The 26,497-nt window shown below is 34.6% G+C and overlaps 2 protein-coding genes across 2 annotated transcripts; both read right to left on the bottom strand.

Annotated features, from left to right (window-relative positions):
- Positions 1–1,052: 1,052 nt before the first annotated feature.
- Positions 1,053–18,269, bottom strand: LOC134259017 (angiopoietin-1 receptor-like). The gene is made up of 17 exons (XM_062741611.1): positions 18,037–18,269; positions 8,686–8,808; positions 7,588–7,725; positions 7,351–7,488; positions 6,747–6,884; positions 6,053–6,187; positions 5,293–5,433; positions 4,777–4,911; positions 4,191–4,351; positions 3,564–3,750; positions 3,369–3,479; positions 3,008–3,192; positions 2,797–2,910; positions 2,509–2,579; positions 2,157–2,294; positions 1,968–2,067; positions 1,053–1,887 (listed from the first exon to the last, which is right to left on the bottom strand). Exons 1-17 carry the CDS (start codon positions 18,119–18,121, stop codon positions 1,834–1,836), a joined length of 2,154 nt encoding a protein of 717 aa, XP_062597595.1. The 5' UTR covers positions 18,122–18,269; the 3' UTR covers positions 1,053–1,833.
- A 239-nt stretch (positions 18,270–18,508) lies between these two features.
- Positions 18,509–22,900, bottom strand: LOC134259018 (inactive pancreatic lipase-related protein 1-like). The gene is made up of 7 exons (XM_062741612.1): positions 22,699–22,900; positions 21,531–21,832; positions 20,393–20,621; positions 20,109–20,225; positions 19,853–19,975; positions 19,076–19,318; positions 18,509–18,673 (listed from the first exon to the last, which is right to left on the bottom strand). Exons 1-7 carry the CDS (start codon positions 22,748–22,750, stop codon positions 18,663–18,665), a joined length of 1,077 nt encoding a protein of 358 aa, XP_062597596.1. The 5' UTR covers positions 22,751–22,900; the 3' UTR covers positions 18,509–18,662.
- Between the last annotated feature and the right edge of the window lie 3,597 nt (positions 22,901–26,497).

Raw genomic sequence — 26,497 nt, 5'->3', positions numbered from 1 at the left:
TTGAAGAGGGTTGCTCCTGTTTGGCATGCAGTTGAAATAATAGGCCGCAGTGGAAAGTCGAGGCTTTTTTCATCTTTACAAATGCACCTGTCTCCTGTACATACATGTACATGTATCTTGTATCATGTACTAACATTTTTGTTTGAATCGGGAAAACCATCATGGTCATACATCGTGCAAAGTTTGATGACTGACAAAAAACGTTTATCTAAAAATCGACCGAATATTTAGATATGCAGTGCAATGTGTTTGAACAATGGAAATAGTTGGAAATAGAGTTTTGTGTAAGAAAGTTTTCTTTTTAAGTAATGTATGTATAGGACGTTCGGTAGCTTTTCAAAGACAAAGTTCAATCTATACAGCTATTGTTGGGAAAGTAGTCCACCGATTGACTAAACTAGATGCACCAGTTTCTCTAAGCAAACATATACATTTGCTTGTTGTAATTGAAATCCACTTTCACGTTCTGCGATGAATTTGACTTATCACCAATGGACCGGCATCGGAAATGCAAAACGAGTTTCTTAAGTGGTAACACCTACACTTTCAGCAGAGTGTTTAACCTTAAACTTTGCGAATGAACACTTGTAATGAATATGTGAATGTGCACTCACATGCATGTATGCAAGAAACAAGTGATACAAAATTTATTCTTTTGAAAGAAATCACTGTCTAGTTTGTTGATTATGCAAGGGCAACGCCGATAGCTGGAAACGTGGAATAATTTGCATACCACGCTTCATGAAATACGCCAATGTAAAATGTCATAGTTCATGTCCTTATGAATTCTCAAAATTTAAATTAATTTCTTAAATAAAATTAAAATCTAGGTTAAAAAAATGTCGTCTAATAGATTTAAATTCTATGAGGTCTCCCGTGTCTATTTCAATAGTTCTCAAACACTGACGACACAAAGAGAGTCGCACGAGATTTACATACATATCAGGCCTCAGTTCTTGGCCGTTCGGTTGGCGAAATTTACATTTTGGTTGAATATTGTCGAGAAATCAACTCTCCTAACTTTCAAAGAGATATAACAGGAAAAACATAAATATTTTGCAAAACATCTATTTGGCAAATACCATGCACATCTTATCATGTAAATTGATGCATAAATAAGTTCAAAAATTACATATGACAAGTTACTAATGTCGATATATTTAATAACGTATATCAATATAATATTTAATGTTTGTATACAGCTTTTCTTATTTGGCACTTAATTTCAACCAGACTGCACTGTTTTAACCTTACCATGAAGAATACGAAAGACCTTAATTATATAAGAAGCAGTTGAACAACTTTAAGGTCATTCGTTGGAAACGAGATAGTCATAAAGAAAAAAAAGTGTATAAAATATGCAGTATAATAAATTTTCAGTTTTGTTAGAAACAAACATGTACATGTACATGTAATAAATAAATACCCCCTCAGTAGTGTCCAGCACAAGGAGGTAATGTATAAATACTAATATCACAAGTGATTGCATCCATGTCTGTTTTATTGCAAGTCCGTTGATATTCAAACGCAACTTATCCAAGAAACAAAAAAGAGGTGTCTTGATACGCAGTCATCCTCAAATTTCTTATCAGTAGGTCTTTGTGTAAATACAAACTTTTATAAAGCATTCGACACCATCATTAAAACAGGAAGTATGTATATGATTGGTCATTTCAGGAGCAAAAATCACGAATCTTGCTCTGAATGAAATGCATGTAAACACTACGGGTAACCACACATTTTTTTTCCGGGAATGCTTGAAAAACTTGACACAACATCCTTGAGACGCATGCGTGAGAAGTCGATTAGAGACGAACTTTTCGAAATCTAATGTCACTTGATTTCAGCATAATGATTTCCCTCATTGACATCAAGATTCATGTACACCTGTAAAGAAGGCACAATATATAAATAATGTATGCACAAAAGAAATGTTTGATACAATATGTAAATTCCAGGAAACTCACCTGACTATCGTCGAGCATGCGCTGTAAACGCAAAACAATGTCACTAAAATACGGACGAGCATCGGGGTTTTCATTCCAACACTGCAACATCATTGCGTACCTATAATGAAAAAACATTTTTTCAAAAAAAAGATACACACAGAAAGCTGAGATATTTGAACTGTAAGAAGAAGAAAAAAAATCACTCACAGAGCAGGTTCACAAGTTCTTGGTCTGCGCATGCGGAATCCTTGTTTGAGTAGATGACACATTTGGGCCGTGTCTATTCCGTGGTATGGAGTGCCACCTAGCGTGCAAACCTCCCAGAGCAGGACCCCAAAAGACCATCTGTAAATTGATAGCTATTGTTAAATATTAGGAATGATCAGTCCATCCCAGGACATTAGCTTTTTCAAATAACAGATTCTTTAAATTTTTGAAGTTCTAAAAGAATAAAAATTAACTATGATCTTTTGAATAACAAATCCAGTTTCATTAATTAGCACTTATTTGTTTCAAAATGTTCTATATTATGTGGGTCAATGCTACATATTCAGCTTACACGTCGCTTTGTGTCGTGTAGGTTGCATTAAATAACGATTCTGGTGCCAGCCATTTTACAGGAACTCGAGTCTGAAAGAAAACACAGTTACTTTTTCAAGACAAACTTCATCCAAATGTGAAATTACTGGACAGCTTGTAAAATACCCTTCTCTCTTATTACTATGAATTTTTCTATGATCATCGTAAAAAATAAATAAAAGGTTATATGAATTGTTTTCCCGGTAACTAAAATAAGTATATAGTATTTATTGTATATGACACAAATTCCTCGATAGATAATACACACATTGGAAGTTTTGACGTAGGTGTCGTCGTTTTTAGACAGTCCAAAATCTGCCACCTTGGCGATAAGATGCTCATCCAGGAGAACATTGCGTGCAGCCACATCTCTATGAATGATCTGTGAACAGGAAAAGAATACTGTACTTTAAATAGAGTTGGAAAAAGACAAAATTATTTTCTTTATTTACTTGGTATATGTGGGTAACTGATGATACCTGTCTGTCTGCAAGATGAGAGAGACCGGAGGCGACATCTAGTGCAAATTTCAGCAGGACTGATTTTTGTATGGGCGATATAACCTTTGCGTTTGCGTACAAATTATTTTTGCACCTTTTCATCTTTCTCAGATATGACCTCAGATCACCGTTCACACAGAACTCCATTGCAACAAACATAGTCCCTATGTGTAATAAAAAAAAAATGTAGGAGTTTTATTTAAAATAAAACTAGAGGGGATAACAAACTTGTTTGTATACTTTAATGCTTGCTTCATGATTTTGATTGTCTATAAATAACAAAATACTGACTTACTATATGCACAATTTCATGAATGAAAACATTGAAAAGAAAAGATACCTTGTATATGACAGGCACCGACCAGACACACCACATTTGGATGCTGGCCAACTTTCTTCAGAATATTTAATTCATTCATAAAATCGTTCTTATCTCTCTCCGAAGACGACTCTGAAAATATAAATGTCGAACATTACACAAAAGTCTCTAGGAACCATTATAACTGCTTTGCCTCACCATTGACATATTTCTCACCTTTTAGAGATTTTACCGCTACTGGTATTTTGTGATCTCTGTCTTGCTTGACGTAGCCCTTTTTAACCATTCCAAATTGTCCGTGTCCGAGTTTTTCATTGGTTATAATCAGATTATATTTGTTCAGTTCAAACGGGCCAGACAAGACCTGTTCATACAGATGTAGTTCTGGGCTTTGTAAACTTCTCTGCAAGATAGCAAGATGACAAAGATGAACCTAATTTTAAGCTAAAACGCAAGCCTTTATCAAGGTGCAGTAAAAAGCAACTCTGAAGATTGGATGCAATGAGTGGATGCTTTCAAGAGAACACCAGGAAAACTTCGGAGAAGTGTATTGTAAGCCCTACACTTAAGGACAGATGATACAAACAAAATATGGATGCCTGGATTGGTATATATTTTTTTACCTAATTTCATTGCAAATGATGCAAATAATAAATTTCTAGAATACATGTATAAAGAAATTGTAAACCTTCTGTAAAGTTCAAAATTCTACCCTCCTGAAACAATCCTTATTATTCTATACATGCCTGGATTGGTATATATTTTTTTACCTAATTTCATTGCAAATGATGCAAATCTTTAACTTCGAATATATGGTTTATTTGCAAAATTAAGAAATCTTACCGTTGATAACCTGTAAAAGCGACTAAACAGTCCATGTTTGTACCGCACACAAACGAAGTACATGACTGTGGCCGTGAATAACAAGAGGAGAACCACGATAACTGACACTAGTACTGACATCAATAAGCTGTGGGTCAACGGATTCCTGGCCTCGTCAGAATCTGAAACAATGCAAAACACATTAATCAGTATTTTTGTAAAAACACCTGTGTCCTTATATGACAGTTCATGGCAAAAGCTAAAAAAAGTTTCTATACGCTTTTTTAAAGTGACATGAGCCACTTAGATGTACACAAAGTGACATGAGCCACTTAAATGTACACAAAGGACATGCTCTACATACTTGTACAAAGTGACATAAGCTACATATCTGTACAAAGTGACATGAGCTACATACCTGTACAAAGTGACATGAGCTACATACCTGTACATTATGACATGAGATATTCACCTGTACAAAGTGACATGAGCTACACATCTGTACAAAGTGACATGAGCTACATACCTGTACATTATGACATGAGCTATTCACCTGTACAAAGTGACATGAGCTACATACCTGTACAGAATGACATGAACTACATACCTGTACAGAATGCTCCCCTGAAGCCCTCCACACAACCGTTGGTACAGGTACCGTTTTGTGGTTCACAGGCTTCCCCTTCAGAGCAGTGACCACACTTGTAACCACAAGCCAGCCCGTAAAATCCTTTTGGGCATCCTGTGGAGATGAAAAAAGATATAGAAAATCTTAATACATAATTAATGAAACAGACGTATTTTAACTTATTAAAAGTAATTCTATTAGTATGCTAGAAACTTTCACCTATCGATCTTGAATAGATATCCAGATTAATATTTCGAGGATTGTTTAAAGAAGGCAAAACTTTTAAATACATGTAGAAGTACAAATTTCTACATACAAGTATAATCTGTTAATTGATTGAATGTTATTCATCTGGATATACTTATATCGTTAGCATCTCTCTTTTAGCAGTCAGATTGAGTAGAAAACTGATTGTTAAATCTCTTTCACATCTTTCATTTGCAGTCATATTTCAATATCTCAAGGAGTAGTAAACTGATTTGGAATTGATTTGACCTTCGTCACACCGGGGGCCTCTCCACCCGCTGGAGCACCCCTTGGTACACATCCCTCCCCGGCTGGGGTCGCAGCTCTCCCCGTCATGACAATGGCCACAGGACAGACTGCAGTTAGGACCGTAAGTGTTGTTAGCGCACTCTACAATTCACGAAATGGAGTGAAACCTTAAAGTGCATATCGTTTTGATTTATCATGTTTAATTTGTTCCATTTGTCAAATAAATAAGAATACAATATGTCACTGTTATTGAGAAGTTCTGGAAACCTACATATTTCACACAAAGCTTTTCCCTGAGTTCTAGGAGATCGTGATGAAATGTTTACAAAACATGCATTTAGACGCCATAGCAGCTTAATTTGCTATAAACCAGATGGCACAAATATAGATAAGTCTTTTTTTCTTATTATTACAAATAATATTCTCTTTTGAAGGGTGCACGCTCAAAATTCAGAACTTTAATAAAATTGAAAGAATATGTATTTTTGTATAGGAAATGTAATATTATTATTATTATGATATTAATAAACAATGCCAAAAGGTTAAGGGACAAAAAACTCTAAGCGTAAGCATAAAACTTTGATATATAAATATTTAAATGAAGGTGTTATAATAATTAGTAGAAAAGTTGATTTGAAGTAAAACTTTGATATATAAATATTTAAATGAAGGTGTAATAATTAATAATTAGTAGAAAAGTTGATTTGAAGTTGTTTTAGAATTACTCTCTTAGTACTAAGTAACCCCAAACATAACTCACTGTCGGCGCAAATTGAACCAGTCCATCCCGGCTTGCATCCTGCTAAGCAATTTCCGGTCACATGGTCACAGGCACCATTTTGACACTTCCCGCAAATGCTTTTACAAATATGACCAAAGAAACCAAGTGGGCATCCTATCAAATAAGATTCAAAATATTCTCTGTTTTACAACCATTCATCAATTTATTCTGAAATTATATCTGCTTAATTCCAAAAACAATTCAACACTAAATGTAATTTGGAGCTTATATTTGATATTAACAGGTGTCTGATAAGCATAGTTGAGTGAAAAATTATGACATTCTGTCTCTCCCGGATCTTCAGAACTAAGAGGTTTAACATAAAGATCAAATTACAAAGAAATTCTCAAAGAGTTACAAGTGTTAGGCTCTTAAAATATCAATCAGAGCTATTAAAATAGTAATAGGGCGTTAACACAACCGAAATAATTTTCTCACTATAACCGAATTCATTCAACGAAAACAAACCAAAAATTATGGCGATAAAATTGTTTTTGCACATGGGGTGTTTTATTGGTTTATAATGACTGCCCTCTTTGCCCCTTCCGCAGTTCATGACGCCTCCTGAAGAATGTTATCTTCTTCACATAAAGATTGCATGATTTATCATTTACAAAATTGTCTTATTTTTTTATCTTCCTTCTTTATTACTTGTCAGAATCTTACTACGTACGTCGGTCACATTTTTCTCCGATCAAGCCCGGCTCGCATCCATCTGAGCAGTGACCCGTGACGGTGTCGCAGGATGACCCATTCCTACATTTTCCGCATGACATAGAACAGGCTATCCCATAGGACTGCGGAGGACATTCTGCATTGGAGAAAAAATACGTCGTAAACGAAGCAAAATTCCAGTAATATCAGTGACAAGAAAACATCGCATTTTTTTTAGCTCCTCTACACTCCTTCTTAAAAAATGTGAAACATTCAAATTTATCTTTTAAATCAGGATTTTTAAATTGCTTGAAGACTATACACTTAGATTATGTCTGTATTTAATATTTATATTTTAAAATTTATTGATTTTTCAATTTAGGAACTTGTTCAAAATATTGCAGGTATGATTTTAAAGCAAAAAACATGAAAATTCTGTTTTATTTTTAATCATTTTAAAAGGTACAAAAATGAGAGATTTTGATTAAATTGAGCCTGTTCTCAGTTTATTGACTTGAGCCTGTTCTGTTTATTGACTTAATGGGCCTGTTCTCAGTTTATTGACTTGAGCATGTTCTCAGTTTATTGGCTTGAGACCTGACCACACACTAGACTTTTCGCACCTAGATTACAGCGGTCCCCACTGTACCCCACTTCACACCCCTTACTGCAGTCTCCCGTCTCTCTGTTACAAGGATCCCCGGACTGACATTTTCCGCATATTCCAGAACAGTTGAAACCATAAGTAAAAGCCTTGCAAGCTGACAGAAGAAAATGAGCAAGTAATGAGAGCGTAAGCTATGCAATAAACGCTTTAAAACATGTCAACCTACAAGAAGGAGAAACAATTATATCCTTACGGTCTTTGCAGAGTTTCCCCGTCCACCCCGGGAGACACCCGTGCTCGCACATTCCAGTTTTCATGTCACAGGGCTTATCATCAAGGCAATGTCCGCAGTGCAGCTTACAGTTAGAACCATAGGTAAAAGGGTCACAGCCTAAAATAAGAACAAATGGTACATTTATTGAGGAATGACTTAACAGCTCAAATGAGTCAAAAGTACAAAAGCTCAATAGCGTCAGCGTAAGTCAATTTGTTTGCCTGTAGTCTGCCATGTGCCGAGCGTTGTTTGCAAGTGTTTTGTTTTTATTCAAGAACCAGTTGACCAATTTCATCCAAATGGCCACGGAGTTCATGTCAATCAAGATTGCCAAAAAGCACCCCGGGATAAAGTTTTTATCGACTGAAGTGCCTCGCCCTATTTCTACGAGGAATTATAAAAAAAATCTTGAAAATCTTTTCAACAACTATTTAAAAAAAAAGATGCTCTTAAATTTTCTTGAGAAGATTTTAAAATTAAACCGAAAGATTACAAAAGCTTCGATACATACATGTAGTGTAGATTCAAGTTCGTTCAAATTATAACCCCCGTGTCTTTTATTTGAAACAAAAATAGTTTCTGAAATTTGAACATAATTGCATGTAGTTTACAATAAAAAATTTGACTGCATGAGCCATGACTAGTTCGTAGTCTCGGAGCAATTGTAAATTCTGAAGCAAAACTTCAAAAATTCTTTCAAATCGAAAACAAGTCTTAAGTTTAGACAAGGGTATACAGGTATAAACAAAAAAAATAACCTCTACAAAGCTGGACCATGTTGATCATAGATTGATATTGTGTTTGGATTCAATTTTGTTTAAATCGTTTTAGTTCCCTTGGGTTGATCTGATTTGATCAGGAAGTCAATTTATGAAATTCAAAAGGGAATTTCAAAAAATCATCTGCTGTTGATCGAAGAATAGTAGGGATAAAATGACTCCAGCGAGCATTGTGACAATATTAATATTTTAACAAAAAAATTCTCACATGACCAAGATCTTTTTTAAAAATAAGAAAAAATGTTTCCTTCTCTATGTGATTTTAAGTATACGTGTATATACATATATTTGTCCTTACGTTCGTCACACCTGGCCCCCCGCCATCCTGGTCGGCACCCTCCCAGGCACCTCTCCGTCCGTGTGCACCCAGCCAGGCAGTTCTCTGGACAAGTGGTAGGACAGTTATCTCCAGGGATACAGGCTAGAATTGTTGAATATGATAAATACAGTAACATAAAGTTTGAATTCAAAAGAAGAGCTTGAACAAGACCAGTCTATTTTGTGCAACTTTTGTTTTAAATAGTACAATTCTCTGTTATCCTTGGTTTTTCAAGAGCAATGGTTTTTAGTTCAATTCTTCATTTCAGACACAAAAATATTTTCCAGTCAGAATGCTTGATATCTTTAATATGTCAAACGCAATGCTTTATATAAATCTTTATCTTTAAAAAAAATAACCACAAACAATTTCAGTTATTTCAAAGAAAAAATCAAAACAACAAACAGAAACAATTAAAGATCCTTAAAAAATCAAGAAGACGGTGAGCTAATGCTTGTTAGATACACCCCCTTTCTGATGGAAATTTAGTACGGACAGACGCACGGATAAATAGTAAATTGACATCGGATTCGTACATAAATGAATCCCATCTTATTGCATGCAAAAACAGTGTGCTAAAATTTAAGCACCTAAGAAAAGTAGTTGCCGAGAAAAAATGTTACGGACAGACATACAATGGTAAACGGTACACCACCATTTACTTCGGAGCTGGGGTATAATAACAAATAACTGGAATGCAGAAAATAAAGATCTAATTCTGTTCTGTCAAGGTTGTAGGATGGTAGAAAACACCAGGCCATTCAATCTGTCCCTAGTAGAACTTAACCATTTTACTTCTCAATTGAACTTTAGAACAATAACATCTTGAAGAAGCCATTTAACATGACATCTTGTCTGTTAAGCAGACAGTTACTTATCCTTAGATTTTACTTGAAGTGTTTTCCTTATTGAAAGCTTAGATTCATATTGACCTTCAGAAAAGGAGTTAAAATACTATATCACATTTAAGCAATAAACGTAAATAAATGGGAAAAAAAAAAACATTACAAATATCAGATCTAGAGCAATAATGAAAGGGCAGTTCGAAATAAAGGATTATTTTGTAAATCTTACATTTATGCCATTCATTTAATGAAGCGCATAAACATGTAGGGTCAGGATGTCGTGTACTTTTATTTGTGCACTCCCCCAATTCGTGTAAGGTTCATGTTATATATAATATTCAAAACAGATAGAGATATAAAGATAAGACTCCTATAGGAAACACTTGAGGACGTGTTGACACGTCAATTCTAGTCCAGACCTCTGTCGGCTGTTATTGGATAGTCTCACCGCGTGTCAATTTCCCGCATTTTATCTCTTAATATCTAAATAAAAACTTAGAGAAACACATAAAATACAAATCAAATTACACTACAGTCCAATTTGTAGTACTTAATTATTAAAGCAGTGTTGAGACGTAAACAAACCAGCTCAACTCAGATCAGCTAGTTTCGTTGCAATTTGCAAAGTGGTGTTAAGTGATTGACTGATTAATTGTATATTTTTTAACGTCCTCTCGATAATTTTTCACTCATATGTTGGAGTGGTTTCATGGCTAAAATAGCAAAAGATGCCTGTTCGAATCCCAGAGTACGTGATCATTTTGTCGGACGATGCATTTACTGTTTTTTCAGTAGTTTACCGCTGAGCCTAGCCTAACACATTAAACGATACTCGGCAAGTACCAAGTACATGTATTAATATTGAAAGGTGTGGACATTGCAGTTTTGAAGGCACAAATGTGATATTCATTATTGAATTTTTATAGACAGCACGCATAAAATTGAGTTTTTCAAAAATGTTAATATATTTAATAAAGCTGATTTCAAAATAAAATTAATAAAACACTTATAAAAATGCTAGCTTTGACATTTTGCATAATCCCACAAATACATTCATTTGTTCTTGCACGCTTCTTGCACTTTTGCTTTTTTTCAGACTTGCTGTTTTATGAGGGTCCGATTAGGTATTTACTGCGATTAATTGATACCACCTATTTGAATTGTGATAACATCTATTCAATTGATGATAGGCCTATCACCTATTCAGCTTTTGAACAACTGATATCAACCATTCGAATATGTTCAAATAATTTGTTTGCTGATATCACCTATTTTATTAGAATGTATAATACAATCTCAAATAGACTATTTCAAATGGTGAGATCACCTAATCCAATATAAAGTAATATCACCTGTTGGAAAGGTAAAATAATTTATTCAATTTCAAAAAGCGACATCACCTATTCGAATTAGATGGTATTCAAAATTTACTAGATTACTTAATGGCAATTATTACCAAAAACAGCATCTTATATTGGTTTGTACATTCTATGCTGTTTGACATTAACTTTTCCCTTCCTGTGCAATTTATCATGCATTTTTTTTTTCAATTTCACATTATCACGCATAATATACATCATGTAAAATTGAAATAAAAAAACTGCATGTAGTTAATTGCTTGATTTTCGTCAAGGCGATTGTTCTCACCAACTCCTCTTAAATTCGTCGCAAAATGCACCGGTTGCCTGCTTACAATCATGTTGTTTTAAAACAGAGCTATAGGGTTTGACGTGAACGTCCACACAATGCATACGACCTTGTTTTGAGTAATGCAAAAGACATCACATTTCCTGATTATATAGCTCGATAACAAGGCATTGTGTTGCACGTTCAGCTCTTTTATCAAAAAAGTTCAAATACCCCAACGTTTGCGATCAATGTGATTGTTAAAAGTAATGAATTGACACAGAGGAAATAAAACAGTAGAGTTGTGCTCATTAGTACTGTGGACTAAGCGTCTACTTCCTCCATTTTGTATCATAATTATAAAATAAGAACCCGACCCTATAAACCGAATACCTTGCTGCCTGTTTTTCGCAAAGCACGATGCAATGGTGAGAAGTCTTGTATATTTCTCACCTCAGGCGGACGAAATACTTGCTTTAATGATTTGGGAAGAAGTTGCCGATGCTATCAAGTGATTATTTTAGAGTACAAACACATCGTTTGACGATCGGAAAGCTCTGTCATCTTCAGACAACGGTCTTGCTTATTTGTTTATAATTAGAAAACCCTTCAAAAACGGAAATTATTAAATGTGACACGATGTTCCTGCTTTTTCAGATTACAACTAACTTATGTTTACTTTTTATACATGTAAAAATCAAATACTGGCATACAATAGTGTTTTAACAAAGAGTGAAGTAAAACAGAACACAATGCGCTTTTTGGTATCGAATTCAGCAAGGCGTTGTGAGTAAAATAACGCGTAATTATCTCAGAGACAACAAATAAATCCTGAGTCAAGTAGCTATTGTTACCAAAGATGTTATCGTTTTTGCTGTTGCAACAATGAACAACGCCTAAATTTATTGCTTCTTCAAGAGGGTTGTTTTCAGACACTCTCCTGGTCATTTTGACCAGAAATATCGACACTAGCACATAGAAGAGTCAATTTACTCCAAGCCCATGTAAAATACTGTATTACAAGTTAAGTTTTTTTAATACAATCATGAATGAAACATATGGAGATAACGAATAGTATTAAAGATCAAAAGTCCATAAAACAATACAAAATAGGAGCAGAGCAAACACGGACCTCTAAAACATCAGAGGTGGGATCAGGTGCCATGGAGGAGTAAGCATCCCCTGCCGACCGGTCACTCCCGCCGTGTGCTCCCTGTCTCAATAGTCTCGTTTAAAGTCATCATTTCGTAAATTCTATGGTCGATACAATGACTGTCAGCAAATATTTATTGAATCAAACGCTGACTGACGTTTTCATACTAAATGTTAGTCCATTATTTATACACTTAATTGACGACCGCGGATTTCCCATTATTTCCCGATATGCTGATATTCTTGTTTCATCAACTCGACATAAGAATGGAAATAACACTTGTTAATCGACAATAGATCGTCGATATATCTAAATGTCGCGTTGAGACCACAGCAAGTGTTTTCTTCTTTGCACGCATAAGATTTTGCTCAAATTCTGCTTCATATGAATATAGAAACAGGTCTGCTAATAACATTTTTAAGCTATTGATTTTGGTAAAATCTTGTGATTTCAAATTGTTCAAAGGTTCTTTGGAATTTTTAAGTTTCCACATCTGATTTACACCACTTTTTGTATATATTGTACACAGTACTCTTGAAGTTTCTCCTTCACTACTGTTAAATTCTGTTAGAAAAAGTTTGAATGTGAAGATAACGAAAAAAATGTAATAAAAATCAAAAGTCTAACTTCTTTACACTGCATGAGCGGAGCAAACACGGACCACTGGAAACGTCAGGGTTGGGATCATGTGACTGAAGAACTTCTACTTTGGCAATAACTATGAACAATTAGTGCTTAGGTTTTTATTTTCACTTATTCTTATTAATTGTGACAAGACCTTCCTCTTGGGTACTACATATATTAATCAATTATGACCCTTTAACCGTACCTATATTTAAAAAAAAATACTTTGGCCATTACTTTTGAACGGCAGAGGTTATAGGCTTTCATTTTCCACTGTATATTCGTTTTCATAAGTCCTTTCTATGGGAAATAACATTTTGATCTCTTGACCTTGAAGTTTGACTTGCATTTGGGAAACTAAACTTCAACCTCCGCTGTTAGTTGCCATACAGGGACATCAGTGTTTCACAAACACATTTTTGGGGGAGGCAGAATTTATTTTTTGAAAAAACAATTGCATGAAAAAGAAGTATCTTGTGATAGCCTAGAATTTGACACTCAGATACAATGACAACGTTCTATCATTCAGACTTTGATTCGAAAAATCCAATTGACCTCTAAAGTCAAGGTCAAAATTGTTGGTATTCAAATGGAGCTCATTTCACAAAAATTAACCTCTAAAATCCTTAGTGCTTAATGTTCAAGAGTAATGACCAAGGTGCAATTTTTTAAAAACTTTGTTCAAACTTTTTTCAAAGTCAAAAAAAAATCTATACATTAGGAAAGGTCTTGTCACATCAAATACACATGTGAAATATGAAAACCCAAACACCAACTTGTTTAAAAGTTAAGTGACAAAAAGGGTTACGACTTCTAAGAATTTTTTTTTAAAGAATTAACATTCTATGAAGTACTTTTGTTTCTTCGTTTTTTTTTGGTTCTGTTTTGCTAGTTTATTTTTCTTTTTTGGGTTTCATATATCTATAATCGTGTTAAAGTCATAGTTGCATGCACTTTCTTGCTTATAATAGTTCGGCTTCAACTTCAAAAAGGTAGATGGTTGAATGATATTAAGACATTTAATAAATGTGTCAGTGATATGGTGTTAAAACCATTAAAAAATATCTTAACTTAAATTGATATTTTGATATTAATACTAATTATAAATTTGTCTACGTAAATACGAGTGAACAATCCTTGCATCTGTTTGCTATAACATCTCGGACAGCGTGTAAACGCCTGACGAGCGAGCTAAAAGTAGGGACGTGTAATCAGGGATACGTTGATAACAATATCATCTGGTTACAGCTTAACACGGCAACGTGCAATCTGTCTCTTCGTCATCGCTATATAATAAGGAACCCACGAGGAAAGATATTGGTGCAGCTTTGTGATCAAGTAATTTATTTTTAATGAATATTCTTACTGAGAACGTTCTACTTGATAATTTTAGTTTACAATTTCAATAATGGTAAATTCTATTCAGGATAAAAGAAATGGTAGAAATTTAAAAGTGAAATGTTGGTTACCATTTTATTTGAGGTAAATGAATTCCAAAAAAATCAGATTTTTTTTTTTGTATAAAAACTAACTATCCAAGCAAACATGTTTCTGTAAACCGTTAGAGAGAACTCATAAAATTACACCCCAGACTGCAACTTTTGAACTTGCAACAATGACCCCACCAATGTTTCTCCATCAAAAATTATTTTTAACCTCTTCCAGTGACCTTAATCTTGCCACAGTGACCTTGGATCAATTAAGTTAGGAACCGTTTGTTTAACTTTGCAGTTTCAACTTCTATTAATTATCTAATAGAGAAAAAATGAACAAGACACTATACTTTTCCTGCAAGTGATAATGATAAGGACAAGAATTACACCTGTTAGTTGTTTGCAAAAGTGATGTTGAACTTGTTCAAGTGACACTTGGCCAAGGACATGATGATTTCAGGTCATTAGGTACGATCTTCCAACACTTCTCCATTGGGAAGTTGCAGACCGGACACGAATTTTAAACTTTTTTGCCTTAATAATAAGCTTAAATACAATTTTTTGTGACAACTGTTAGCTTTCAATTTCGTAGGTTCGAACCCCTGCCGCAGTTGACCTAATTCGATAAACCAAAAGTCTGATGAGACAGTAGCTTTCCTTGTTTTTACTTGACAAAGTATGGAAAGATTTGCATTACTTCAAGCTATAGCGAAAGCTAAAATTAATAGAATTTCACAGAACAATAGAAACACTTTAACTATATCAAAAACCGATATACAGAATTATGAATCTTAACGTAGTCTAAAGTCTTCATTTACATGCTTCAATACTAAAATCGGACTAAACTTGAGGCAGAATTTTCTATTTCTAATTACCATGGCAACATTGCTCATAGAACTTAAATACCGATATGTAGAATTATGTATGTTAGTGTATTTTATATTTTTCCAAGTTATTTAAGAAATGAATTTATTTTTTGAAGATTCATGAGGTTATGAACTAAATTTTATATTTTTCGCTGGCATACAGAATTATGTATGTTAGTGTATTTTATATTGTTCCAAGTTATACTGAAATGAAACGGAAACTGTATGACTAGTAGCGTTGTGAAAGAATTTCATAGAAATTTCTATTTTTAGTAAGCATGAAAATCATCCTTTATCGAAATCAAGGACCGATAAAAAGAACTGTGTATCTTAATGTCATTCACTTGTGTACAGAGATATATTGAAATCGTATCAAGACTGTAGAAGTAGTAACATTTTGTAAAATTGTTGACAGACAAAAAGCGTAATAGGTGCTGGCACAGGAAGACCCTCACTGCTCAAAGACCTTAATTAGGCCTGGAATTGACCCCCCCCCCCCCTGACAAGATGTTACCTCTGAATATGAGAGAAAATACTCGAAGGAACATTCAACTCTTTACAACTTACTGAACTATTATGCTATATACATGTTTGTCGTCGGCAATATGTAAACCCCCTCCCTTTGCCAATAAAGTATTTGTATTTGTATTTGTATTTGTATCCCACTTGTGTAAGATATATTGAAATGCCGAGAGACAGACAAAAAGATAGAAAACGATATTTTTTTTCTCTGATATTTTTTAGGTCCACGTTGCTCTTCTCCAAATTTTGTATTGTTTATGGACTTTTGAGCTTAAATACTGTTTGTTATCTGCATATATTTCATTGTGAATGACACATAAAAACTAGTTGAATATTAAAAGTAGCAAAGATTATTAATGGTATGAATTAAGATAACTAGCAGTGAACAAACTTGATAAACCTACAAACAAACAAAAAACTATGAACAGGACAAAAGACACGGACCCCTGGGAATTCCAGAGGATGAATTGTGTACCTTGGAGGAATATAAGCATATCCTGTCGACCAGTCACAGGTACTGTATTGTTTAGCTACATCCCGTCAAATTTAAATTGAACAATTGGTATAAAATATTTCTGAGATCAGTTGTGTTTGCTAACATGGTTATGATATGGACCAGAGAATCAACTAAATGTTGACTTCAAACAAAGCTGTGGAAATCCACGTATCAACAACTTATTTATCGGTACCCTGCCTCGGTTAAAAATCGATCGCACTAAGAGCAAGCTTTTGAGCATTGAACAAATACAACATGTAGGTGTCATAGTGGAATAATAATACCCAGTAATACACACATGTAAATTAGGAATGATAGAAAATTTAACGTTATTTCGTTTATCATACAGTTAGCATTTAAAAATTGTTGGTTTTCTTTTATCCTCTATAGTAAAAAAAAACCCATCTAAATACGACTTTGCTCCAAAAAATACATAAAGTGTATTAACAAAAACATAACCTATCATAAAAACTAAGGGTAATTTATCGAATACTAAAGAAATTTTTAGCACGGATTGTTTTCTTACAATTTCTGGGAGTGAAAAGCTATTTTAGTATAAAAACACTTTCGAGATCAAACTATAAAGAACAGGAAAACACCAAGGAATTGACCCTTTAACTTTCCAGCCCCCAGTGTGGTTTCCGCTGTCACTTACTTTGACTGTTTGTTGTCGTGACCAATACAAGTTTATTTAAAAGAGGTACTCCAGAACTTTTTTTTAACAAAGACAATTACAGCTTAGCACCATGTCAATTAAAACAGAAAGTATGGCGAACTGAAGAGTTCAATCAATGATTGCAACCTATTCTGAGAATGTAACTTCCAATAAGTAATTTAGATGAGCAGAATATCTCAATATCATAGGCGGATAAAGATGGGAAATGAATATAAATTTGAATGACTGAATATTAAATTCAACTTGCGAGCTAAGTAATTATTAATGGCAAGGTTCTAATTACTATTCAGTATGACATTTTTAACTTTTTTTCCAAAAGGTTTTTTTTTTCCTGTTTTAAAGAATGCGGTATCCATGGGGATTGAATCTAATCGATAAACATTCAATGTGACAAGTATTTTTTTTTTAACCAAACCACAGGTAGTGACATTAAAAACTTGCTTATGAAAGGACTCGAGTAATTTTTCGAAAAGATACGCATATACGTGTTTTGGAAATGTATAACAATATAACTACCTGAAAAGTATAGTCGGTCTCAAGTCCATGATTTTGTTAAACCAAACCTTTTCTTAGGAATACCGGGATATTTGTATTTCAGAACAATAACTGATTCATAAAGCAAACGTGTTATAGGATATGAAAAAAATAATACATATAAAATTTTAGCCAACTGTGTAGACTTTATATGAAGTGTTTATTTAGATTACTGAAAATTTACTGTGATTGAAATTTATTTTATTTTTATTTATTTTCTGAAAGGGGGGGGGGGGTGGTTGTCGAACTATATATATAATAAATACAAACCAACATTAAGATAATTAAGTTAAATCATATCTATAAATAAAAAAATTATATATATTTATATTTCAACACTTCCTTAATTAACTAAATGATCTACACATCAACAGTATTTAATTTACTGAGGAAAAACTTGGACTTCACAGAAAAAAAGGTACAAAAAGTTCATTAGAACATATACAAAATAATTGAATTGAAAATTAATTCATTCTTAATAATAAATTAGTTAAAATTTGATTCTGTATCTGAATGGTTTGATGACATGCAGCCGTGAAAAGAAAAAAAAATTACCTGACAAGACCGACTTGGTATAATCCAGATATAAAATAATGAAGATGACAGATGAAAAGTGCAGAAATGTTTTTGGTAAATCCATATCACTAATAAATTAAAATAAATAAATAAAATATAGATACAATGTCTATTTGATTTAGCACAGTTTTGTGAATGCGCAAAATTCAGCCAAGCGAGTATATAAAAGCCCTCATCCTTAGGTCTAGTGACACGAGTGCTACCAAACAATTTAAGGCTCTTGAGACTTGTCGAAATGATGTCAGACTCGAGAGCTGCCTCTTTCAAATTTTAATATATTTTTAAAATTTTGGCTGTGTGTACATATCTCGTGTCGGCGCTTGCGTGGAACATTGGACGCAAAACGCTTTGGAGCTGATAACAGGACAGGACCTCAATTAAAGAATTGCTGCAGATAATGTTAAACGCCACAAGAGTTGATTGTAAGCTCTGAAGAGATGGTTCTATCTTTGGTGTTAGGGGTATGGCTTGTATCTAATTTTTCTTTGAACTCAGGAATGGAATAAAATTCGGTCAACGGGAAATAAAATGTAAAGTATAAGATACGTTTTTCTTTCGTATAGATTTTATTGTGGTAGTGTAGGTGAATCAATGCAAGGTCCTCTTCAGGAATTTTCTGAAATAAAATTGAAAATTATTATCGATAATAAATCACAAATATTAAAAGATTCACAAGTGCATGAAGTTTAATCTTTGTTTCTATTTTATATGATTTATTCCATATTAAATAATTGAAAGAAAATCACATCTCACAGATGTCTTCTTTAGAGTTTTACGCAGTTTCCAAAATAATCTTGGCAAAGGACCGCCCTGGGCGGGCATCAGTATTTTACAAACAATTTAAACAATTTAATACTATTATCTGATTAAGATTGGAAACGCCTTTAAATTAATAGAATCAATAAATCATTTTCCCAAATTTACGAGTTTTTCTATCGAGTATCCTTATTATGAGATACTTGTATTTGAAAGATACAATCCAAAATTATTGGTAACTTTATTTCAAAATGTCACTTACTGCAGAATGGATTTTGCCCGTTTGTTATTAAGTAATAACTGCCTCGCCTGGAACTGTATTTTATGGCATCATCGCCCATCACAGGACAAGGAGAATCCCCGCAGACATTGCAGGTGCCCTTCACAAAATCGTTGTAGGTATCGCAGGGGTAAGCAGTGAATTGACAATTGGGTTCTTTGACAAGAGATTCCGCAAAATAAAAGTACGATCGAGAATGACTGCATGAGATTGATGTGAATGCGGCTGAGAAAAAAATAAAACAGTTCACAATCCAAGGACAGACAGCGGGGAATGGTTGATAAGAAATACTTGTAAAATTAACAAACACTCTCAATAAACTTGCATATACTGCGGTGTGATAATTTTTATCGGAAAATAAAAATCAGGAAAATCAAAATATTGTAAATTTACTTGTCGGTGCACGTGGCAAATACCCTAACAATTTTCTTAAATAAATTTTAAAACGATATCAGCAAATCAATGTAACAAATTACTTTTTTTCGTCACAATGTGACTCGAGCAAACGACCTATTCACAAGAAGTTAAAATACATAAAAAACAAATTTCTGAATGGATTTTGAAAAGCCTGGCTATATAAATCAGTGCCCACATGAATTTTAGAGATATGAGGAAACAGAAAAAATAATTTTAACAAGGTTTTCCATGTCCGTCAAAATCGAAATTTGACATTATACAAGCACGATTTCTGATAACCATGACTTCAAAAACGTTTAAGACATTTATTGAAATTATTTTTCGCACCCAAAAAGCACTAACCAGTGAATCTTAAGGACAGAAGATCCTCCAGGCTGGTTTTATAAGGTGGTGGACAGCCTGGCTGATGACCCCCGCCATTGGGGAAGAAGTCAATGTGTCCACATGGCTTCCTTGTTCCTACTCCTGTAATTTGGAAGATATTTGAGATACAAAATCAGAATATTAGAAAAAAAAAAAAACTTAACTCGTTTATTAATCAATGAAAGAAGTCTATAAACCCTGCTACATACGTCCAGTAAAATTTCTTCATTTGTACCTGCATCTTCGATTGGAAGTGCATCAGAATGAATAACGTCTACAAATTTTGCGTCGCTAGGATCCAACCGAACCTCCTCAGCATAGCGCTCAAACAATGGTCCCGCCGGGTCCAGTCCTTAAGATTAAGTTAAATAATATTATATATATACAGAAATAAACAAACAAAAACAGATGTTCCGTATGAATATGATTGCAATTAACCATCATTCATGTTACAAAGGTTGAAAAATTCAGTAAAAAAGCACGCCCAACTAAATGACGTTTTAATATCTTCTTTAGAACCTGTGATTCTGCCGAGGTTTGGTGTACGTTGTCCTATATAACCGGAAGTTTGAGCACCGAGACTGTGACCGATAACATGGACGTTCTCCATTTTGGCTCCGTGTTTTTCTCGAATCATTTCCAAAAACTTTGCCACCGCTGCTCCAACCACTCGTGTATTGGCGGCAGAGGCCGGGTAAACCTTGTTGGCACCGTTCCTCCATTGAACGGTTACAACGTTACAGTCTTCCTGAAAAGGATCATCTAAAGTGTCATGAATATTACAGTGTACGAGTATTTACGCAATCTTCGAAAACTTGTTGTGTAATTGAGCACTTCTTGGATTGTTGAGTGTGATCGGTCGACAGCGGATGCTTACTTCACCATGGCGCCTGATCCTATCTCTGGTCTACGTTTGCTATACTCCCGATCGATCTGTATTGTTCGCTCGAACACTGCTCGTTATTACGAATTTTCACATAACAAAATAATTTTAACATAGATGTAATGTAATTCTATTATTACATTACCACAACATTTACAGAGAAGCTCTGTGAAATGACACATGTATAGGGCTCAAAATTCCGTTTATGAAATTCTTGAATTGTACACAAAGAAATATATATGGAGATAACGAATAGTATTCAAGCTCAAAGGCCCATTCAAATAATACAAATCAGAAGAGCAAACATTAGCCACTAAAAAACCAAAGGTGGCATCAAGTGCCATGGAGGAGTGCTCCTTGTTATGATCGGGATGTGCTCCGTGTTATGACTGAAAAATAATGGAAGAAAAAATCGTCGACAATTCAGGGTGTAAATAATGGTAAAACAATTATTATGAAAATGTCAGTCAGTATTTGAGATGATAGATTTGTTGGTAAAGTCATTGTATCGCCCATAGAACTTACGAAAATAATGACTCTAAAACTACATTGTTAATTTTCTTATCTCAACTATTTTGTCAAAAACTATCCTTTATAGTTTGAGAAATTGTTCATGCGTAAAATATACTCTTGCGTATTGAATCAACTGAGAGATTTTAACGCTGTATGCAGGTGATTTAGACCGTAATGTTAAGTGTGTGTATTATATGCGTCCAGATTAACAATGATCTACTGTAAATGTTTATTAGGTATAAATGTTTTAAGCAAGCATACCTTTTTCAAAAACAGTTGTGAAATATTTTGAACCCATGGTTCATTTGCGTTGCTCATGTAGCCATGTATGATGATTTTAGTTGGATTATTGGAGTTGAAACTGGACTTAGACACGGAGGCAGTGTCATTGTATCCTATCCTTACACCATTCCTCGAGCTTGTTCTTGTAAAGAGAGTCAAACTAAACTGTATGGACTCCGGTGATTGCGGAAGATATCCTAAGGTATTGTCGAAAGGATCATCAATGGCAAAACAACCAAGGTCTCCATAACAAACCTTCTTTTGTTCATCCAAGAAAAACCCTTAAAACATTTTACGAATATTAAGACTACTTTTAAACAATAATATGAAAAATGCATACACTGTACTTCTTCTAACGTGAAAAAAGGCATATAACAGAAATACAAACTACAAAAAGGGATATAAACTACAGGATCGGGATGAAGAATATACTCAATATCAATAACAAATTAAAAACTATATGAAAGATATGGAGATAACGAACATCACCCAAAATCAAAGTCCATAAACCAATAAAAAAGAGGAGCAGAGCAAACACAGACCCCCAAAACATCAGAGGTGGGATCAGATGCCATGGAGGAGTGAGCATCCCCTGCCGACCGGTCACACCCGCCGTGTGCTCCGTCATTATCGGGAAATAACGGAACATCTGTCGTCAATAATGGACTAACAATTAGTATGAAAAACATCAGTCAGAATTTGACTCAATGATAAATTGTATTTGCTGACAAGGTTATTGTATTGACCATAGAGTTTACGAAATTATGACTTTAAACGAGACTGCTCTTGCGTATCGAATCAACTGATATACATAACTCCGTATGTAGGTGATGAAGGTATATTGCTGCATAAGTAAGGGATGTTGATGATAGAAAAGTTAAAGTCATCACGTTTATCATAGATCATGGTTGTTAGATTACCTACGTATTTTTCAAGTAAAATATCCAAGTATGAAACAGATGTGTTTTCAAAAAGTCTTTGAAACTAGGCCTTTGTACTCTTTAAAGTACATTGTACGTTGATAAGAATATAATAAATGCTATCCCACTGACTTCATTAGGTTGATGATTAAATCATTCTATCACTTACTTATAAACCGGGTGTAAAAATACTTTTATTATATAGGGAAAATAACTATTCAGCTTACCAAATGAATGTCCGAGGGTAACACTGAGCACTATAAACCCTAAAGCCTGCATAGCTGCGGTCTTTAAAATTGTGACCCAAAAGTGAAAGATAAGGAATCACTAACTGTACAGACACTGCTCGAAGCATTTATCATATGAAAACATCGTGTGTGTTGTAATTTTCAAAGTTTGATTATTGCTGCAGAATTTACTTATTAGCTACGAAACTTCCCGTCTGCATAATGCAAATTCCATAACCAATTTCTTTAGTATGTCAGTCAAAACAATATTACTCTCTCTTTTCCAAGCCCTTGTTTTGTAGCATGTCTTCTTCGGATATTTAAGTGTTTATCAACTCACACTCTTTCAGTGTAGCGCTCGTTCTATGATAGGAAGTTCGTTGGTTCAAACCTCGACCGCAAATGATCAAAGCCGATTTCAAATACTGCCAAGCGCAAAGTACTTTGAATTAAAAGTTGAGAATTTTTCGGACGAAACCTGAAAAGCATGTCACGCCAGCAATTCGCGCAATCATGATCTCTCACTGCTCAATGGCCCTGATTGCCGAGTAAATGTCTGATTTTAAAGACTTTGCCAGTTTATGATGACTGTCTTGACTTTGTTAATGAAAAAGTTTCAAAGAGGACGTAAAGAACTACGCACGCTAACCCTTGATTCCCGCCTATATTTTACTACATTTAATATAATAGTAATAAAATGATAATTTGGCGATAAAATCTACACGTTTAATGAAACGAACAGTTCAATGGTAATTGATTAATTATTTTAATACCAATACTTAATAGTAAAATATCCCCAAAACCAGCTCATGAAAGAAGGGGGTAGACGGTATTTTGCACTAAAATCGAAAGCATCTCCATATTTTGAAATAGTCTTGAATATGAATCAACGTTTCTTAAATCTTTTCTTGTTTTTTGCATATAAAATAAAAGCTATGTATTAGTAAAATGTAATGTTTTACTTGTAAACCACTTGGAAATTTGCAGAAAAAAAAATAAAATTTTTGTCGGTTTTTTTGTCTATAAACATATCCCCTCCCGTGAAACACAAAAAGCTGTGGTGTGAATTTGTGGAATGACAGTCCATATATCCTGTAAAAATAATTTCCGTTCATTTCTCTAATGAAAATCATTAGTTTTACGAAAATTTTAGAGTTATCTCTCATGGTTTTCCCCAATAATTAATGTTTTATGAAAATGCATATAAAGACCTATATAAATATGAAAAAAGCATTCAAATATATTAACTTTTAAGAAATCGACTTGGAGGTGGTCATGGTCAGGAGAACAATACTATCGTTAGCAGTTCTTAATTAACCCATCAACGTGTTTCAATTCTCTTTCTGAATGTCTAATGGAGACAGTGCTAACCAAATGTTCTTTTATTTCGTCAGCTGAAACATCAAAATCAACACGAAAAACTTCCACTGTCACGATCTTTTTACAATCTATGAGACAAATTGTATGTCTTTAATATTATTGTGCCGATTGAGTATCAACAACTGCATCATATTTTAACCTCTTTCAGACGAAATTTATCTCCTATGACCGCTTCTTTATTCGAATATTGTTTAACGTCCCACTAAAAAATTTTTCACTCATATGAAGACGCCACCACTTGTTGGCTGAGAGCTGCAAATGTTTGTCCTACACTCGACATTTACTGCCATTGAGTGAGTGATCTTTTTCGTGCCAGCTCCACAGCGACTCGGGACCTCGATATAATCCAAAGGACCGGCCTCCCACACTTGGATTCGAACCAGCAACGTAAGGATTTTAAAAGTCCTTACTTGTCTTCGCGACTCTAGAACAGATGCTCTAATCACTACGCCACGCGGGCGGTAAAAGCAATTCTGCCATTTTGCTGCAGCAATTTAAATAACACCGCCGATATATTGCCGCCTCGGCGTTAACCAATACCAATCAAAAAAGCAGGCAAAATCTTTGAAAGGGGAACCAATCAGAATTGTCATCGTTGAGTGGCCAAAAGTATTGAAACAAACAATGTTCAGGCGTCATCATGTTTAGCTCGCTTCAAATTTTGTTTTCAATATTGACGTTCAACGAATTATATTTGGAAAATAAAATTCAGGTGTGAATTAATCGGCGTATAATTTGTTTTCGGGGCTGTTTTTTATTTCATTTTATGTAGATGATTTCCGGTGAGTGTTGTCGAACAAAAAGAGAGAATTTACAACTACATGTATTAGTAAATTAAAGGAGCGCATCGTACTTTTGAACTCAAAGGAAATAAAAAAAACATAGTAAGTGAAGCATTTGGGAATTCATTGAGAATGGTGGGTCGACTTTTGGTGAAATTTCATCTTGAAGGGAAGTGTATAGATCGGAAGCTTTATCATTAAAACAAATCGCCGACAATCTCTTGGAGATAAAAATCAATTTTCAACGGATATGATTCATTGATCGCATATTGTTAAACATCCTTCTCGAGAATTTTTCACTCAGAAGGAGACGCCACCGCCGGTGGAGAGCTGCAAATTTGTCCTATACTCGGCACTCAGGGCCATTGAGCAGAGAGGGATCTTTTTCGTGCCAGCGACTACTGCGACCTCGGTTTATACGGTCTCATCCGAAGGACCGGTCTCCACGTCCCACAATGTGATTCACACCGGTGACGTAAGGATAGACTCCTTACCTCGCGACTCAAGAGCAGACGCTCTAACCACTGCGCCACGTTCAATGGAAATGCGCAAACAAATGTGTCCAGTAGAAATGTTCTACGTAGATTGCATCGGGAAGGATACAGGCGGGGTAAAATCTAGAAAACTCTGACAATATCCAAAACAAACCGACAACGGAGAACACATGAGGCAGCGGCAATAGATACCAGAATTCTGAACAGTCGCAGAAAGTTATATACTCATACAAAATACGGGTAGTTAGGCTAATTATTTTGTGAGTTTATGAGAAAATTGTCCGGAAAATGAAAGCCTTACTGCCTCAATTAACTGATAACACCCATAAACATAAGTTGTTTGTTTTGGGGCTGCATTACCTTCGATGGCTTTTTTTCATCGACTTGCGTCAGTCGCGGCCGAGATTCGAATTCACGACCTCCCGATCACCTTGGTATGTCAAATTACTTGCACTCCTGCGTTGAACCCCAATGTCACTATTTCCGTATTCAAAAGAATACCATCTACATCGGGTGATCACAATGTTACAGATGCATACAATTTTGTGTTTAAACCTCTCCTGCTGGATTAGTGGAAGTTGAAGGAAAAAAAATTCATCTCCTTATTGTCTACTGCAAACTACAGTGGCGTGGCAATGGAGTCGAACTTGCAAGCAGACTCATTCCCTCAACCATCTTCAACCCCATCACTGGCTTTTTCTCGAGTTGTGCTTGTGCACAACAGCCCATGAAATGGAATATCCTGACACCCCTTGAAAATAAATTGTTCCGAGGGTATAGAAGTCAGTGCAGCTGACAAAAGAGGGGTATTGCTGTGAAGTCAGAGGTCGTCGAAGATAGAAGACGACAGACAAACGTAAGAGTAAGGCTAGGGTAGAAATAGAATAAGTGCACCGGCGGTAGGGTATTAGGGGAATTGGAAGGTCAGGAGGTAGTAGATCTTATTAAATCGAGGCGCCTGATTCTCTATATTAATAGGAACATACATCCCTTTAAAGAACCCTATTGTTCAGGAAAACCACGTTAAACAACTTTAAGTGAATACATTGATATTTGGCGTACAGTATTTTATGAACAGAAATGAATTGATCAATATATCAAAAACATACAATGTATACATTACCATGTATACATATACAACTT

This window comes from Saccostrea cucullata, unplaced genomic scaffold (genome assembly GCF_032062105.1).
Source record: "Saccostrea cucullata isolate Sc308-1 unplaced genomic scaffold, CSIRO_AGI_Scuc_v1 ctg1071, whole genome shotgun sequence".
NCBI classification, from domain to species: domain Eukaryota; kingdom Metazoa; phylum Mollusca; class Bivalvia; order Ostreida; family Ostreidae; genus Saccostrea; species Saccostrea cuccullata.
This window is presented reverse-complemented; position numbering and strand designations above follow the sequence as displayed.

Bases quoted from the DNA above. Each gene is read 5' to 3' on its own strand.
- LOC134259017 (XM_062741611.1), bottom strand. From the start codon at position 18,121: ATGGATTTACCAAAAACATTTCTGCACTTTTCATCTGTCATCTTCATT. The intron at 6,885-7,350 runs GTGCGAAAAGTC...TCTCCAATGCAG, and splicing joins TGGGGACCGCTGTAATCTAG to AATGTCCTCCGCAGTCCTAT. The intron at 6,188-6,746 runs GTACGTAGTAAG...CTTATTTGATAG, and splicing joins CGGAGAAAAATGTGACCGAC to GATGCCCACTTGGTTTCTTT.
- LOC134259018 (XM_062741612.1), bottom strand. From the start codon at position 22,750: ATGCAGGCTTTAGGGTTTATAGTGCTCAGTGTTACCCTCGGACATTCA. The intron at 20,226-20,392 runs GTTCTAAAGAAG...CTTAATCTTAAG, and splicing joins AAACCTCGGCAGAATCACAG to GACTGGACCCGGCGGGACCA. The intron at 19,319-19,852 runs GTTAGTGCTTTT...TTTTTTTCTCAG, and splicing joins TCTGTCCTTAAGATTCACTG to CCGCATTCACATCAATCTCA.